The 14,995-nt window shown below is 41.6% G+C and overlaps 2 protein-coding genes across 3 annotated transcripts in view; one reads left to right on the top strand and one right to left on the bottom strand.

Annotated features, from left to right (window-relative positions):
- LOC119382555 (fatty acyl-CoA reductase 1-like) overlaps nucleotides 1–10,338 on the top strand; it is a 31,584-nt gene extending 21,246 nt beyond the window's left edge. The window contains exon 13 of the mRNA XM_049412160.1: nucleotides 664–10,338. Coding sequence (XP_049268117.1) covers nucleotides 664–817 — 154 coding nt within the window. The 3' untranslated portion in view covers nucleotides 818–10,338. The remainder of the gene's footprint in view (nucleotides 1–663) is intronic.
- Nucleotides 10,339–10,783: 445 nt separating this feature from the next.
- The window catches only part of LOC119382553 (fatty acyl-CoA reductase 1), a 70,960-nt gene continuing 66,748 nt past the window's right edge, over nucleotides 10,784–14,995 (bottom strand). For both annotated transcript variants that reach the window (XM_037650303.1, XM_037650302.2), the window contains exon 13: nucleotides 10,784–14,418. In XM_037650303.1, coding sequence (XP_037506231.1) covers nucleotides 14,262–14,418 — 157 coding nt within the window. In that variant the 3' untranslated portion in view covers nucleotides 10,784–14,261. The remainder of the gene's footprint in view (nucleotides 14,419–14,995) is intronic.

Below are 14,995 nucleotides of genomic sequence, written 5' to 3'. Positions count from 1 at the left end.
AGGTGGCAGTACTATTGTTTGCATTTAAAAAGCTACTTTTATGACGTGACGTTGCCACAGACAACACATTCTTTTGATTTATTCTGAACATAGCAGACAAGTGCGAAGTGCTGACGGCATCCTTAGTCCAGGATGCCTTGAGCTCGGGCTGCGTCCTGGCCCCCTGCGACCAGTCTTAGCTGATTCTCGAAGTTGAAGCTGGCCAAGATATGAAGACAGCAGAGTGGATCAGAGAACAAACGGGGGTAGCTGATATTCTTGTAGACATTAAGAGAAAAAAATGGGCCTGGGAATGCCACGTCATGAGAAGGACATATAACGAATGGTCAATTAGAACGTTGGGATGGATAACAGAAGATGGGAAGTGCAGCCAAGAATGGCAGAGTGTAGAGAGACAAAATTCGGAAATTTGGAGGCATAAAATGGAATTGCCCAGCATAGAACAGGATGGGTTGGAAATCATTTGGAAAGGCTTTTGTCCTCATTGGACATAAAAGAGGCCGATGATGTTGACGATGATTATGAAGCAAGATAGATGATGATTAGGGCTACTTGGTGACAAGATAAACTCTTAGACGATGCTAAACATTTCTTCATGGCTTGGCACCTGGGCAATAATTAAGCTTAACCACTGGTGGTATTTCTCTATATTCTCCATCTCAGGCAACATGCGGTGCATGTAGCCCTAAAGACGATCCTGCTGCTTGGTTTCCTGAGGGTGTTGCTGGGCCGGTCAAAAGTCGTGCGGCAGCTGTTGCAGCTGGTGATGGGGCTGCTGACACAGCTGCTTTCCATCGTCCGCTTCAGCTCTTCCTAAGCACCACATTTGGGGAAGTGCCCGTGTTTTTTCTTTGCAATATTTGCTCTCGGAAAGCCATTGCTCTGTTCCAAACTGCCTTGACCTGGTACCATATTCTTTTATAGTGACTGCTAGTAAGCACTTTCTTTTTCATCTTTTTTGTCAGCCCTTCTTTGCCACAGAATACTGACAGGCATTTGTCTATGTTCACAGTGTGGGTCTTTCACTTTGGCTACCTCTCTATTTTACAAGTCTCGCTTTTTTCAATACTGTCTCCCATTATTTAATTTCGAGCTCACCAAAACAAAAAGGGTATTTACAGTAGAACCTCGTTGATATGTTCCCGCTTAGTACGATTTCCGGGCTTCTACGCTCGAAATCACGAAAATTAAAAATAACCCAATACAGCTGTGTGTAATACGTCCCGGTTAATACGTTCCCGGAAAATACGATTATTCTGGCGTTATCTTTTAAAGTCCGTTCCGCCGTGCGAGATGGTGCGATTACAAGTGGCGGCGAACATACCAGTGCATGTCTCAATTAAGACAGAACGCAAACTGATGAGCGTGAGTGTGCGACGTAGTAAGCGATATCCGCTAACAGCTGTCGCCTTCAGGGACGCTTATCACTTTCGCGAGATTTCACATATCGTGTTGTACCGCGATTGTTACGTGCACTGCGAAGAGTTGAGCTTGTTAAGCCTTTAGCGGGGCGGCAGTTTTCTTCACAGACGGGGTGAGTTGCGCGTGATCTTGCGAACGTACATGATCGTATCTCAAATGCGTATGCTCGAGAACATCACTTCCGCTCTTCGGCAAACCTAGCCCCATATTTCCAAGCGGCAATGCAGAAAGAACCGACGCCCATGCGGCGCAAAGTTTCGTCTGCTGACACGTTTACACTGGTTGTCCCAGAGTTCGATTTTGCAATATTTGGGTTGTCTCGGGATTTCAACACACGTGACCACGACGTTATTTCCGGTCAGGACTGGAACTAGCTGGCTGACCTCTGGCTGCCAGCAAGATGCCAGGAGTTTGAAAATCGAAGAGTCCTTCCATGTTTTTTAGAAATAAATGCTTTTTTTGCACTTGCACCTCAATATGGGCTTGTCAGCCTCAATTTTTACTCGATTCAGATCGTGCGTTTTCCCGGATCGTACATTTATTTTCCGCGTTTTTTTTCGGAAACGTATCAACGAGGTTCTACTCTATATAACGAAAAGTAGTGTTTATGTTGGAAAGCGTCAATCACTGTCCTCCCGGAGTAACCCATCCTACCCTTCTCTTGACGAGTTTTAGCCAATGTAATTTTTGCTCCTTTGCCTGAAGCTTTTCAAGTAGAAAGCTCAAGGCCATTTGGAACAAAGTCAATGTTTGTGCTTTTGAACACCACAGTTATAATGTTCCTGTTTTTAAATGCTGTTGGTCTATTTTGTGAAAGTAACTTTGCATGCCACAAAGGCACGAAATGAAGCAAGAAACCTTTCTCCCTTCTGCTGCATTTATGCAAGGTAGGCGAATGCTGTATGTACCTTGCTATGTTGTGGCTTTTTTTTTTTCTCTTTTTTTTTGGTATAAGGGAGGTCTGACATTTCATTTCTGTTGTAGGTGGTCGGAGCTTGCTTTTCTGTGTCATCATGGGACACAATATTTAGTTTAAGTTCTCACGCGACAATATCAGCTGCTTATGCACATACCTGTGTTGAGGTGAAGGCATTGTCGTGCAAAACCTGCAACATTCTTTTTTTGTTATTGCTAAGAAGAATTTATCTAGCAAGATGCTCTGAAAAATTGTGTATTATGAATGTAGCTCTATTAGTTCTCCTAACATGCATTCGAACTTTGTACATTGTTTATTTTGGGGGCCTGCCCTACTATGCTTTCAATAGTGATGCCGGTCTTGAGAAAAGATAACTTCATTGATTAATGAAGCTATTTTGGTAACAAGTCGTATGCTCAAAGCTGCCTAGCTTTTCTAGCTACATACATCATTTGCGTTTACTTGTTTACACATTTAGGTGCTTCATTGGTTTCATTGGCTGCAGCCCAATAAGGCTTTGCATTTTGCCTTAATATGAGGGGAGCATGTTGCACTAGACAATGCAAGCACCACTTGAAGCATTGTTTACTTGTGGCTTTAAATTTTCTGTAGTAATTAAGCATAGCTTAATACAATTAACACAACCAGATGAATGCTGTGATTAACAAAAATCAACCCCCTTGGTTGTTCCACTTCTTGGCTATTTGAATGACCCCCATTGGATTCAAACAAGACTAAAGTTCAATGGAAGATGGAGGATTGAAGGGATGAGAAATTGTTATACAAGGATTGGGATTCGTTGAAATCGTTCAGCGAGTTCAAATCATTCAATGATTGAGAAATTGTTGAGCACATTGGGACAAGTGTTTCCTGTTCAAATATATTTCTCTTCCCATTGGATTGGTCAGGTGAAACCAAAGTAAGCCTGATTGGACTGTATTAGTAGCTAGAGGGTATCATAAATACCTTCAGGAACTGCTTGAAAGTTGTTATTGTCATTAGGACAGCAGTAAAAGAAGCATGACAATGGGTGATGCCATTGCTAGATGAAGTAAATGGCAGGATGACTAGGTATTTTCTATAATTTGTTTTTTATGCTCATCTGGCTTTGGCAGACAACTAACACGATCTAGCAAGCCTGTCTTTTTCTTTATAGACAAAACTCATGGTGGTGGTTCAGATAAGTAATGTTTTGTGATATAGAATATTCACATTGAACACAGTTTAGTCTGAGTATATCAGAGGTTTAGTAATTTATCTGTATATTTGGCGGTAAGGCAGTCTTGGCACCTTGTAATTAGTTTTGTTGTTTTACTCTGTACTTCTGTGTTTGAGCTGAGTTAAGTGTCTAATAATTGAGGGGTGCGCCAATACTGTTGCACAATTTCACTCAGTTCAGCATCATTCTGCTGAATGGATGCAGTAGCATTTTAATAAGGCAGTCTGAAATAATTTGAGTGAGTGGGTTGTCCACATTTCCTCGCACAGCATAGGGCAGCAAATAATTTTATACTGCACTTCACGTGCAGAGTGCCTAACATATGGCTCCCGTTTTTGCTGAAATTTTCTAATCGTCACAGTCCGAATGCCGAGTGATAGCTCCAGCTGATGAGGCATGAATAAATTATTACCCACTATTTATAAACTACAAGAATGCTGAACTTTTTGCAGCATGCCTTGCCCGCGCAAACTTTTTTTTTTGCTCGTGGACTCAGAATTCTAACTTGTATTTTATTATTTGAACTTCTGTTGCATAGAATTCCGATTATTCTTTAGCTCTCTGTCGTTTAAAAAAAAAAAGTCAAAATTAAATGCAATACTTTTTTTTCTTTTTCGGTTTCATAAGGTATGATACAGTGATGAGAAATACTGCGTCAGGTATTTGACATATGCGTAAGGTGTCCAACTGTAGAGGGATCAATCACTGGGAACACATGCCTGCCGGCTAAACTGTGATTACAATAAGATGCTGTGGATGAGTGGACTAGCCCACAACCAATCGCACTTGTTAGAAATGAACAGTGCACCGGTGACAATTTTTCTGTACATGAAGCTGTCGAATATGTAAGCAAGGCAAAGTACATGATAATGTTTTTGGGTGACTTCGGTGTGTGATCAGTTTTCTCTCTTCTACAATGCTAGAACCTTATGCTAAACATATACTGTACTGTGCCAGTGTTCTGGCCAATGGTTCCTTTGAGAGGTGTTTTTACGTAATACTGAAAGTTGGCTCGTTTTCGCCTTGCCTGTTTTTTCTTCTTCTTTTTTTTTAACTTGCGGTGTTGGAAGTCAGTCTTTTGTGAGGGGCAGTTGATTTCAACTTTTTAATTAACCAAAGAATGCCATGTGCTGAAGGTGCCACCAAAGTACTGCGCGATTAATGCATGCTTGTCACCATAAGTGACAAGTGATAGTGTGGCATTTCGCATCCCACATTTTTACCCACCTTTTGGTTGCATACACAGAGAAGTGCATTAGAAGCCCTCGGTCTCCAAAGATATTTTTAGCCTCTTACAGCATTCTTTTGGTGTTGTGTTTAAAGTTCAACGTTTTTTAATGTTTTGCTTCATTCACTGTATCAGTCTTTCCCCATGTTTAGCTTTAGGACATTCATTCCAACTGCACTAACAAAAAAGAAAAGAAAACCTGGGCTATTCAGGAAACTAATAGACGCTTGTGTTAGTGGAAACTGCTCTATTTATTAACTGCCACTTCAGGAAAATGTGTGCCCACTTTGCATTTGCTGGTTAAAAACAATTGTATTACTCTTCTATTTTTTGGCCACTTTATTATAACAGCTGCTGTAGAAACTGCCACTTGGAGAGAACAAAATACTGCCATGCCATTTGTTGGTGCAGAAGTTTGGTACTGGAGACTGAAACCTAAAAGTCGGGTCTTTATAAATGTACCCTATGGCATTGCTGTGGAATGCTGCAGTTCCTTATTCCTGCTTTTCAGTGCGATGCTGATTGTGCATTCATCAGCAGCAATGTTGTTATTGTTCCTCTTTTTTTTTTTTTACATCTGATTGCTTTAATGAACCGCATGATAACCACAGTGCACTTCACAGGTTACTTTGTCCTTACTTGTGCACATACATAGAATGCATACACAGTTTTCTTTGTATCTGCCTCAGGGTCGACAAGCTTTACATGTACCAACAGAAAATTTAATAAGGTATGATATAACCTCGTTTGCATATGTGTGTGGTCGCCTGTCTTTTTTCTTTCTTTTTTTTATCTGTTGCAATGACAGTATTCTTTTTACAGCTTCTCTTCAATTTGTTATTATGGCTGCTACCAGTTGCAACGTGTGAGGAATGGCTGGAGCATGCTTTGGAGTAAGCTAATAGCACAAGCTAGCGATTGCATGCACAACGGAGATTAGAGAAAGTAGAGTGTTCTGTCATTCTAAAGACGCAGCCATCTCCTCAAGTGATGGATCACCGTGCACTACAAAGAAACAGATTCTGCCCTTGTGTTAGTTACACGAAATTGTCATTACTTTAGCAGATAATTGCAGTATGTGGGCAGAGAGAAAAAAGTGAGAGGAGACAGTAATGCTTGTATTTTCAAGCCCTAAGCCTCTCCTCTGAACTTCCCTGGCTGGAGACAGCCGTACTGGAATGTGACTGAAGCGGTCACTGCGATTCAGTACCAGGCCTCAGCTTTAGCTGACATGAAATTACTTAGAATTTTAAATCAGTAAATGCACCATGTGCACGTGACTCTCTCAAGCACATCAAAGATGCAACATTTCTGGGAAAGAGAATAGTAGGCTTGTGCGAATATTCGAGCACTTCGAATATTCGAACGAATAATACAGTATTCGAATTCGCTTCGATTCAAATTTAAAATATTGAAAATTTCGAAGTATTCGAAATGAACGAATAGGTGTATAGGTCCACTTATAATGAATAGGTCTGCTTATAACCACCCTGTAAAGGTGGTTTCACTGCGGTGGAGGGGTGCTGTACAGTGATTACACGTTTCCAGGGAAAACCCGCACTGCCGCGAAGCCCCACTTCGAGGTTAAATGAACATATTACCCTTACATCGATTCATCATTTTTTAAGTTTAAAAACTTGTTATACCGGCTTTTATGCTCCAGGTATAGTAAATTTTAAAACGTAACATATTTTACAGGTTATCATTTGCATTCTACCGAAAACAAAATCCTGCTACTATTCAAAGTTGCTTCCACTTCCTTTGAACCAAAAAGAATGACATTTGCACATGCCTTGTTACAATTTAAAAAAAAACGTTGTGCAAGTTTGTTGAGTCATGACAAATATGTTTATTTTTCTTTATAATATGTCATATATACTATTCAAATTCGATTCGAAATTATTCGACCAAAATCACTATTCGCTTCGAACCTAAAATTTACTATTCGCACAAGCCTAGAGAATAGTGGTGCCATCTCTCTCATAAGGAAAAAGGCGCCATTTTTTGTCAGTTGGCTGTCTGTGCAACAGGCAAATAATAACACACGTGATACAACAAATGCAGCATGCAGCAATGTTTGGCTTTTCTTAATCATCCTCGAGGCACAGGAGCTGAGAGGTGTTTCAGCAAAGCAACTCTTCCTTGAGGTAATCACTGGAAGGTGTTACTGAGATGCATCGCCTGCGTCCAATTGCACTACTACAGTTAAAGGGGCCCTGCTACACTTTTTCAGCATGGTCAGAATACGGTGCCGATCGGTAGTCAAGGCTCCTGAGAACGTGTGAGCATGCGGCCTGGAACTGACATATAATTCCCAAGGTCAGCTAGAAATTGCTCACTCTTCTCTCAACAAATGATGCCATAAACCCACCTGACTGCGCCATAAACCTGAAGTCTACGGTGATTAGCTGATTTGAGCATCGTGAGCTGCATAGTTACCACAGCCACCGCGGGATGCCAGGACGTGCCCGCACACTCGCTCGCAGTCGCACAGAAAGTAAGCCACGTGTTCAAAAAAAGAAGAAAAGTGCTCAAGGTCATGACGCGCGCTGATGAACAGACGTAGCTTCTTGCCCCCCTGTCATCCCCGCACCCCCTGCGTAGCTTTCAGCGTGCTCGCTGGTACGAAAGGAGAGAGAAAGCGTTTAAAGAGTGTAACAGATCCGTGTAACTGCACTCATACTTGACGGATTCTAAAAATTTTTTGTGGCAGTTTATTCGTGAGGCAATAAACTCCTCTAGTGAAGCCACTTGACGATTACTTGGAAAAGTGTTGCAGAGCCCCTTTAAGAGAGCCACTTGGCAGAGTTCATAAAGTGCTTCGTAGTACGTAGGGTGGGCGAATGCATTTTTGGAGCGACAGAACTCTCTCCACTTTCGTTCGCGCTGATGGCACTGCCACTTTTTCACACAAGCACGCTTCCTCTATGCCTCATGCATTGCACTGCAAACTCATTGCAGCAGCAGCGGTGTATATTACGTTTTGAGTGGATATTCAATTGGGCCAGTGCTGTACTGTGCTCTGCATGAAATAACTGATGCAAATACATGCAAGTTTATGCCCATGTTACGCACATAAATGTATAGGGCACTTCTTTGCTGGCTATGTTGCAATTAAATTTGTGCGTGTTGTCACTGTCGCAGTCAGGACCACTGCAGGTTGTATGTGCTTGTGCACATGTTTATGGAGCCATTACTAGCAGTTATTTTTCTTTTTCTTTTTTTTTTTTTTTTTTTTTGCCATGTTGCTTCACAGAAACAGAAAAGGCACCCAATTTTTTTTTTTCATGGCCTTCTTTCTAACACACTCCCTGTTCTTAATTTCTATTTGTGCATCAGTGCCACAATCTATGCTCATGTTTTAATACTGGCCATGCAGTGCACAAAAGTGTTCTTTCTTTCTTGCTACTAGTGCTGCGTTTATGTGTACTACATGTGTGTACAAATGTGTGTGTGTGTACCTGTTCTTGTGCACATGTCACTTTACAGCTATTGCATATTTTTTTTTCTTCATACTATCCCTTCCATTCTTGTGAAATTGGCAGATGTTAGCAAAGGCTTGTTTCTTTAATGCCTTTGCTTTATGTTACTTTGATAGCAAGTAGCTACTAACTGATATGCAATGTTTCATGTTTTGCTGTTGTACGCTAATATGCATAGAGAAGAAAATGAGTGCAGTTACTCGATGCTATAAATTACAGATCATAGTGGTTTCAATACCTAGAGCAGTGTAGTACTGCTTGATAGAAATACCTTCTCTTTTTTTTATAAATTTTCAGTGTCATTGTCACTCTTAACAGCACTTCTCACAAAAGTGTATTTTTAGAAACAAGTGTCCCAGAATACTTTCGTTTGTCATTTTTTCTGGAACTGTGTCACAATTTTTATGCTCTTGTGAGGCACTGTTTTTGCCTTAGCACTTCAGAACTGTGCCTGCAAACCAAAAGAAAACGGAGGCTTTTGGAGAATTTTCTTTTCCTGCTGATACAACACTCTGAAGGCAAACAGGGTCTGCCGGTGAGCATTTGCTGTGGGAGGGATAAATACATATCACAATTTTGGTGCAATTTTAGCACTCTGTGCTGAGTTGTTCTTTATTGCATAAAACACTGGCCGTGTCAGACAGTACTCACCTTTGGGATCCTACTATGTGCTTTGCAATGGAATAATTACTGTAATGTAAAAAAGAGGTTCCACAACTTTGGTATCCTGCAGCTGTAAAGGTTTGTACAATCAGCCATTCATACTATATTTTCGAATGGTAATGAGTTCGCTAGTTCCATTCTCTCCTAAAATGACTTTTCGGTGTGTTGATGTGTTTACATCATTCCCAGGCATTAAAAAAATTATTTCTCATTCCTGTTCATCTGATCAAAGCCGTGTGTAGTAAGTTGGCAGGTTAGGTACTAACATGCACATCAAGTCCGTGACTCCTAAAGCTGCACATTTGCTTCTTTTTCTTCTTTGTAAATAAACCAAGTAATAGTGTTAAAAGCTGAGCTTATAGGTATGCATGACCTTGAGAAGCTAACAGATAACACTTGAGAGCAGTGGCGATGACTAAAGCGAGGTCAACGGAAGTTCTTCATCCTGCCATCTGCATTTTATTGCGTCAGGAAGCCAGACTCTGTTCCACCCAGACTGACGCAAAATGTGCTAATCGTTAAGGCTTAATATCACCATGGCCTTGTAGAAACCAATGTGCACTGCACGGAACTGCGCACAAAACCATAGTTAGATTTTGTTAGGATTAAAGGCTCACAGTGAAGTTTAAAATAAGCGATACAACTCGAAACTTGAAGTCCCGAGTTTCCATGTAGAAACTCGTCCAAGGCACCACACAGGCAGTCCCTTTTGCTAAGCTTATTAATATTTTTGTATATGCAGTCAGACAACTCTTCTGGTCACATCTATGTCTTTTGAGGATTTTAAGCTGGGAAATATTTTTATATTCTCATAAACTCCAGCACACATTATCATACAAGGAGCATTCGTCCCTTGGTATAAGGTGGCACAGTTTGAAGCTATCCAAGCTTTTGATGTCTGTATGCTATAGTGTCTATGATGGCAGCAATATTGCAGAGACTGTGTTTATAATTATACACACACTGTGTTCCTGCTTTATGGCTTTGGCACGCATTTTTGCTGTTATGTGAACATAGTTTATTTGTGCTACATAAGGTCTAACAACTAACACATCTAGCGACTCCATGCTGCTGAATGCTAATTTTTGTTCTTAGTACCAAGAAAATGACAGTGGTTGCAGCTAAAACTGGTTGGTATGCATTTGTTTTTTAGCAGTTACATGTATAAGGTCTTCAGTCTTCTTGTGGTGACCAACTTTGTTTAAATTGACTTTTCTTTTTCAATTTCGCCAAGCTGCAGCGTACTGTCCATGTCAGCAGAAAGCAACTTGGGCTGCTGTTTGTGTGCACTGAGACGTCAATACAAGGGAAGGGAATTATACAAAGGTCTTTGTCTATAGTTGATATGTCGTGTATTGGAGACTGAATGTCAATAAAGAATTTTCCAAGTTAACAGCATGGATGAAAACTGACCGGAGTTTCTTCTTCTCGTACCACGGTGACACACCTTGCCGCTATGGCCAGTCTAGTGTTAGCGTGTGAAATTATCAGTGCATTGAAGTAGGAGGCATTGCCAGATTTATAATAGCACGCTTTATATTTGAATTGTGGTTTCGGAACCTGATAAAGATTTGGACCACAAAATCTTTATCTAGTTTGACCTTCAATTTGTAATACTGATTTCTAGTCTGTCCTATCGTTTCTTACATTTTCACATGAAACCTTGTCATAATGAGTGTACGGACTTCAGAGTTTGTACTGTGATATTTGGTTTACAAATGTTTCATTATATGATGTAGCACACAACAGTCATCACGCAATGGCTACTTCTACAAATGGTTGGGAGAAGTAAACATTGCCACATCTTTAAGCTATGTGGCTCATTGCGCAATAAGAAAGCAAGGAAACCAGTGTTTCACCTTTGCAAGATTTTATTTCAGTTTGTGATGGCTGTGTCTGCATTGTCTATTTTGACAGGTGCACGCAGCCTCGTCGATAGCCCCCAAAATGGACGCTTGTTCTAAGAAGCTTGACTACCATGCTAGAATTTAGTGACATGGGCAATCTCATGGCCTCTATGCCTTTGTCCTGCGTTATAAACTAGTGCCTTTGCTACGCACCGACTCACTCTCGCATTGTACACTTTGGCACTAAGGAAATATTTAAAAAAAAGCAGCATCTCATTCAAAACGATGCACTGGTGACCCCTGTGTCATTTAATTGCAAAAAGATGTCCTAGAGGAATACAGCACTAGAGCAAGGTAAGAGTTCCCCATTTGTGCACACTCATCTTACCGGCCAGCACATCAGGAACTGCTCGTGGCCGGTATACTGTAGAAAGGGGTGAAATGGAGCAGCCAAAACTAACTACGTGGCAAACATTCTTATGGCATTCGATGGGCAGTAAGGAATGTACAATGACTTCACAAGCTAAATGTAGTGCCTTCCCCCCATGTTGCGGACATGTCTGTGCTAAGACCAAGCACTTCGAAGTTTCTCATGAGCTGACTCTATATAGGTTATACGGTGCCAGCCATTTTTAAAAAGTGTAGAGTGGTACCATGTACACGAAACGGCAGCCTACCCGGTGGCAGGAGCAGTTTGCTCGCTTAAAGTACAGCTTGTACAAAGGTTTCAATATTCCAGCAAAATAAGTAGTTGCCCATTAGCATACCAAGCACGACTGTTGTGCACTGACCATTGTAGGTGAATAATGTAGCTGCCTGTCTATTGCTTGATGTAGTCATCTGTGGCAGGCTTTTTTTTTTTCTTCCTAAGAGGTCTTACAATAGGATACATTTGGGAAAGGAAACAATACTCTTTAACAATTGAATGGTTGAGGTCTTCTATTGACCACATTTATACAATTGTCTACAGTCGACAAGTGCTTTCTGCTGTGCTGTGCCACGTTGCCTTCCCAAACTTGGTTCCCTGCTCTGTTGGCCAGTCTCTTGACGTTGCTCTTGCAAGGTGCAGCACCAGTTAAGAGGCAGAACCCCTGACTTCACAAGGAGCCTTTGAGAAGGTTAGCTTTACACAGGTTAAGTATTTACAGCCCTTGAGCTCTGTCAAAAGCTATATTCAAAACATAGATCCTGCTAAAATGGCCTCTTTGCACAGCACTGATCCATAGGAAGCAAATGGTGCACAGCAGCAGAAACAATTTTGTGCTGGATGCACCACTTGTTGGAAAAAACCTAATACTTTAGTTACTTGAAAAGATGCTTGCTGCAGCATTTGTGGTGGCACACTGAAGTGGCCTAGGCATTGCTGATAATAGAGGTCAGTGTGCCCTTCCTCTGACTGGCTTCTGGGAAGAGCCACAGACATTGTTACCCCATCGATTGCACATAGTGTGGCTGCGCTCTCTTTGCAACCTAAGCACAAGCATGTTTCTTCAGTTCAAAGCCAGACATTCAATGCACACAAGCACCACTACTCATTATGCATAGCCAGTCTCTGCAGGTGGGTTGGGTGCAAGTGGCACCGTCTGGGACGGGCAGTGTATCTTCCAACTACCGCAGACTCAAGGCACTGGCTGGAAAGCACTGAGACAGCAGCTGGCATTGGTCTCATCTAGAGTGATTAGGGCTGAGGAACCAACACTGTATGAAATATATTAGACTATATAATGCTGTACACTCGAACCCAAGACCACAGCATTCAGGAAAAAGATGCATGCACATGCTGTTCTCACCGTCGAGTAAAAACCAAAATTCCGCTACTCTTGCACTAGAAACAATTGGCAGTTAAAAAAAAAACGTTGCTAAGGTATTACTGATGTATAAAAGTTAATGTGGAATCTGAGACAAGCGTACTTGCTGTGCCCACAGATTGTCACTGTTTAGTTCACTCTGCAAGGTGCTGAAAAACTTGCTGGCGCAGCCCCAAGCTTCACAACAGGCTTAGCATTCACCAATGAAACCTTGTATTGCGGACACAGCATGCAAACTTCAAAGAGAGAGTATGACTAGGCCTTCAATTTAAAGCTTTGTATATTTAATGCCAACAACATTCTATGCTCACCCAAAAATAAGACAACTCTCCCGTGTAATCACTGACGCCTCAATATGTCAGCATGAAAAAAAGGGCCTATGCGTAAAATTGCAATGAACAGCATTCCTACATTTAGTGATTGTATGTTATTTTATCACTTAAAAAAAATTAGTTGCGTTATTCATGCAAGTGTAGGCAACAAACATTTGGAAAAAAGAAAACAACAAAGGCACAGGGAGACACTGTAGTGTACTGGAAAGTTTCCACTGTTTGAAATGAAAAGTACCACAGAGCAACAATGGCATTATCCTAAAACCACTTGTGCAACACAGGCTTATCACAATCTTTCTGGGTCATCATCAAGATGCTAAAAAAAGCAAAGATACTTGCACACCTTTTCAAGATGCAAGAAGTAGATACTGCTAAGCTCAATTGCTGTTGACTGAGAGCTAGCAGAAGGAACTCGTGTTTTCAAAGAATGCCAAGGAACAGTATATCTGGGGCCATACATTGTGAGGACTCTTCTCCTCTGATTCTATTGATTTCTTATGCATCCCACCAAGCAGCTGATACTGGCAACAGCAAGGGCGCAGCTTTGTGTGAGTGCATGACAGAGGGCAGAAATAATGAAAGCTGCAAAGAATTGTCAGGAATTTTGGCCCCTGGTCTGTTTAAGGTGTCAACTGAAGAATAACTTTTCACTTTAGTTTTTAAATGTTACATTGCAATTCTACACATATCATGATTTATGATAACTTGTATCAGCTTGGGACAATTGGAGAGGCTGCTTATAAGGCAGAGAGCCCTAACTTCCCGATACAGTACAATTGCAGTGCAATCTGGACTGTGAAACTTGCAGAGAAAGCCAGCCACAAGCAGCGTTTTGCCAATATTGCGGCATGCTAAAGCTTTGCTTGGACTGCAGCGAATAGTCTTGGCATGGAAAGTCCAGCTGGCTACAGACTGCTGAGATAGTAAATAGTTTCTGCAGTATTGCAAACGCTGTATAAATTATGGAGCTACGTAAGTGTGCTTGGCTCTTCTGTGCACATACAGCGTGTGCAAATCGAAAGTGCCCATGAAGTAGGAAGTGTTTCTGATAGTGACCAAAGTGACAACAGCAACACCTCATCCGTTTTGAGCTGCCATATGCCCTATAAGATTCACATAGCCACGTTCACTTGAAGCTGCAAGAGGATTTAGTTCCTCAAGTGACAAATGCGTGGGGGTATGCATGGCCAGGAGCAAGAGGAATGGTGGGAAGGGTGGCCATCTGAAAGTCTTTGTGGCCGCTGTCGGTAGGGCGGCTGGGCAGTTTTCAGCAGCCGTGGTCGTTGTTGGCGCACGTCGTCTTGCACTGCACATTTGTCACTGTATGATCTGTGACAGCAGAGATCACAGGGTACGCAGGGAGGGCAGCATTTTGCACAGCCTCATGGCAAAGGTCAGCATGAAGTAGCAGAGGTTTCGTGCAGTCTGTGATCGTGTCATCAGCAGTCGCCACACAAATGTGACCACAAGCAGGTTGAGACACAAGTGCGTGATATAAAGCCTGTAAAGGAAGAAAAGGTAAAATAAAGGTGATGGAGAAACATTAACAGAAAGTGTGTCTATGAAACACCACTGCATGAAAAGTAAGTGGACCTGAGGCTCAGGGCAATGGCAAAATTTTACTTGCTCTTTTTTAAATCAGTCTCCATTCTTGCTGTGGTACATCGTCCGGTGTGTCATGTAATTAGAAAATAGTGTCTCTTCAGCATTCCTCCACACATTAGTATGCAATAGCCTTTTTCTTTTCTTAATGAAGCGGCGTAATAAAGTGTAAAGAAGAAGCATGTAAGTGCCAATCATCGATAGCCCCAGCTCTTTTTGACAGACATTGCTGGTGTCAACTCGGAGCAGGATTACTGAACTCAGCCTCAGAGGTCACGTGCTATATTACTGGCATATTACATATACTACTTAGACAACACAGGGAGCACCACACTTGAACAATGGTGATGCCAACCTGCCATTCTTGTTGTATGTTTGCACCATTCTCTTACAAACACTGTTAGTAAAAGTGACACTTTGGACGTTAGGAGCACTACTCTAACTTTAGTATCACAAGTCTTCAGTGTTCATTTAAC

The sequence above is a fragment of the Rhipicephalus sanguineus genome, chromosome 2 (genome assembly GCF_013339695.2).
Source record: "Rhipicephalus sanguineus isolate Rsan-2018 chromosome 2, BIME_Rsan_1.4, whole genome shotgun sequence".
Classification (NCBI taxonomy): Eukaryota; Metazoa; Arthropoda; class Arachnida; order Ixodida; family Ixodidae; genus Rhipicephalus; species Rhipicephalus sanguineus.
This window is presented reverse-complemented; position numbering and strand designations above follow the sequence as displayed.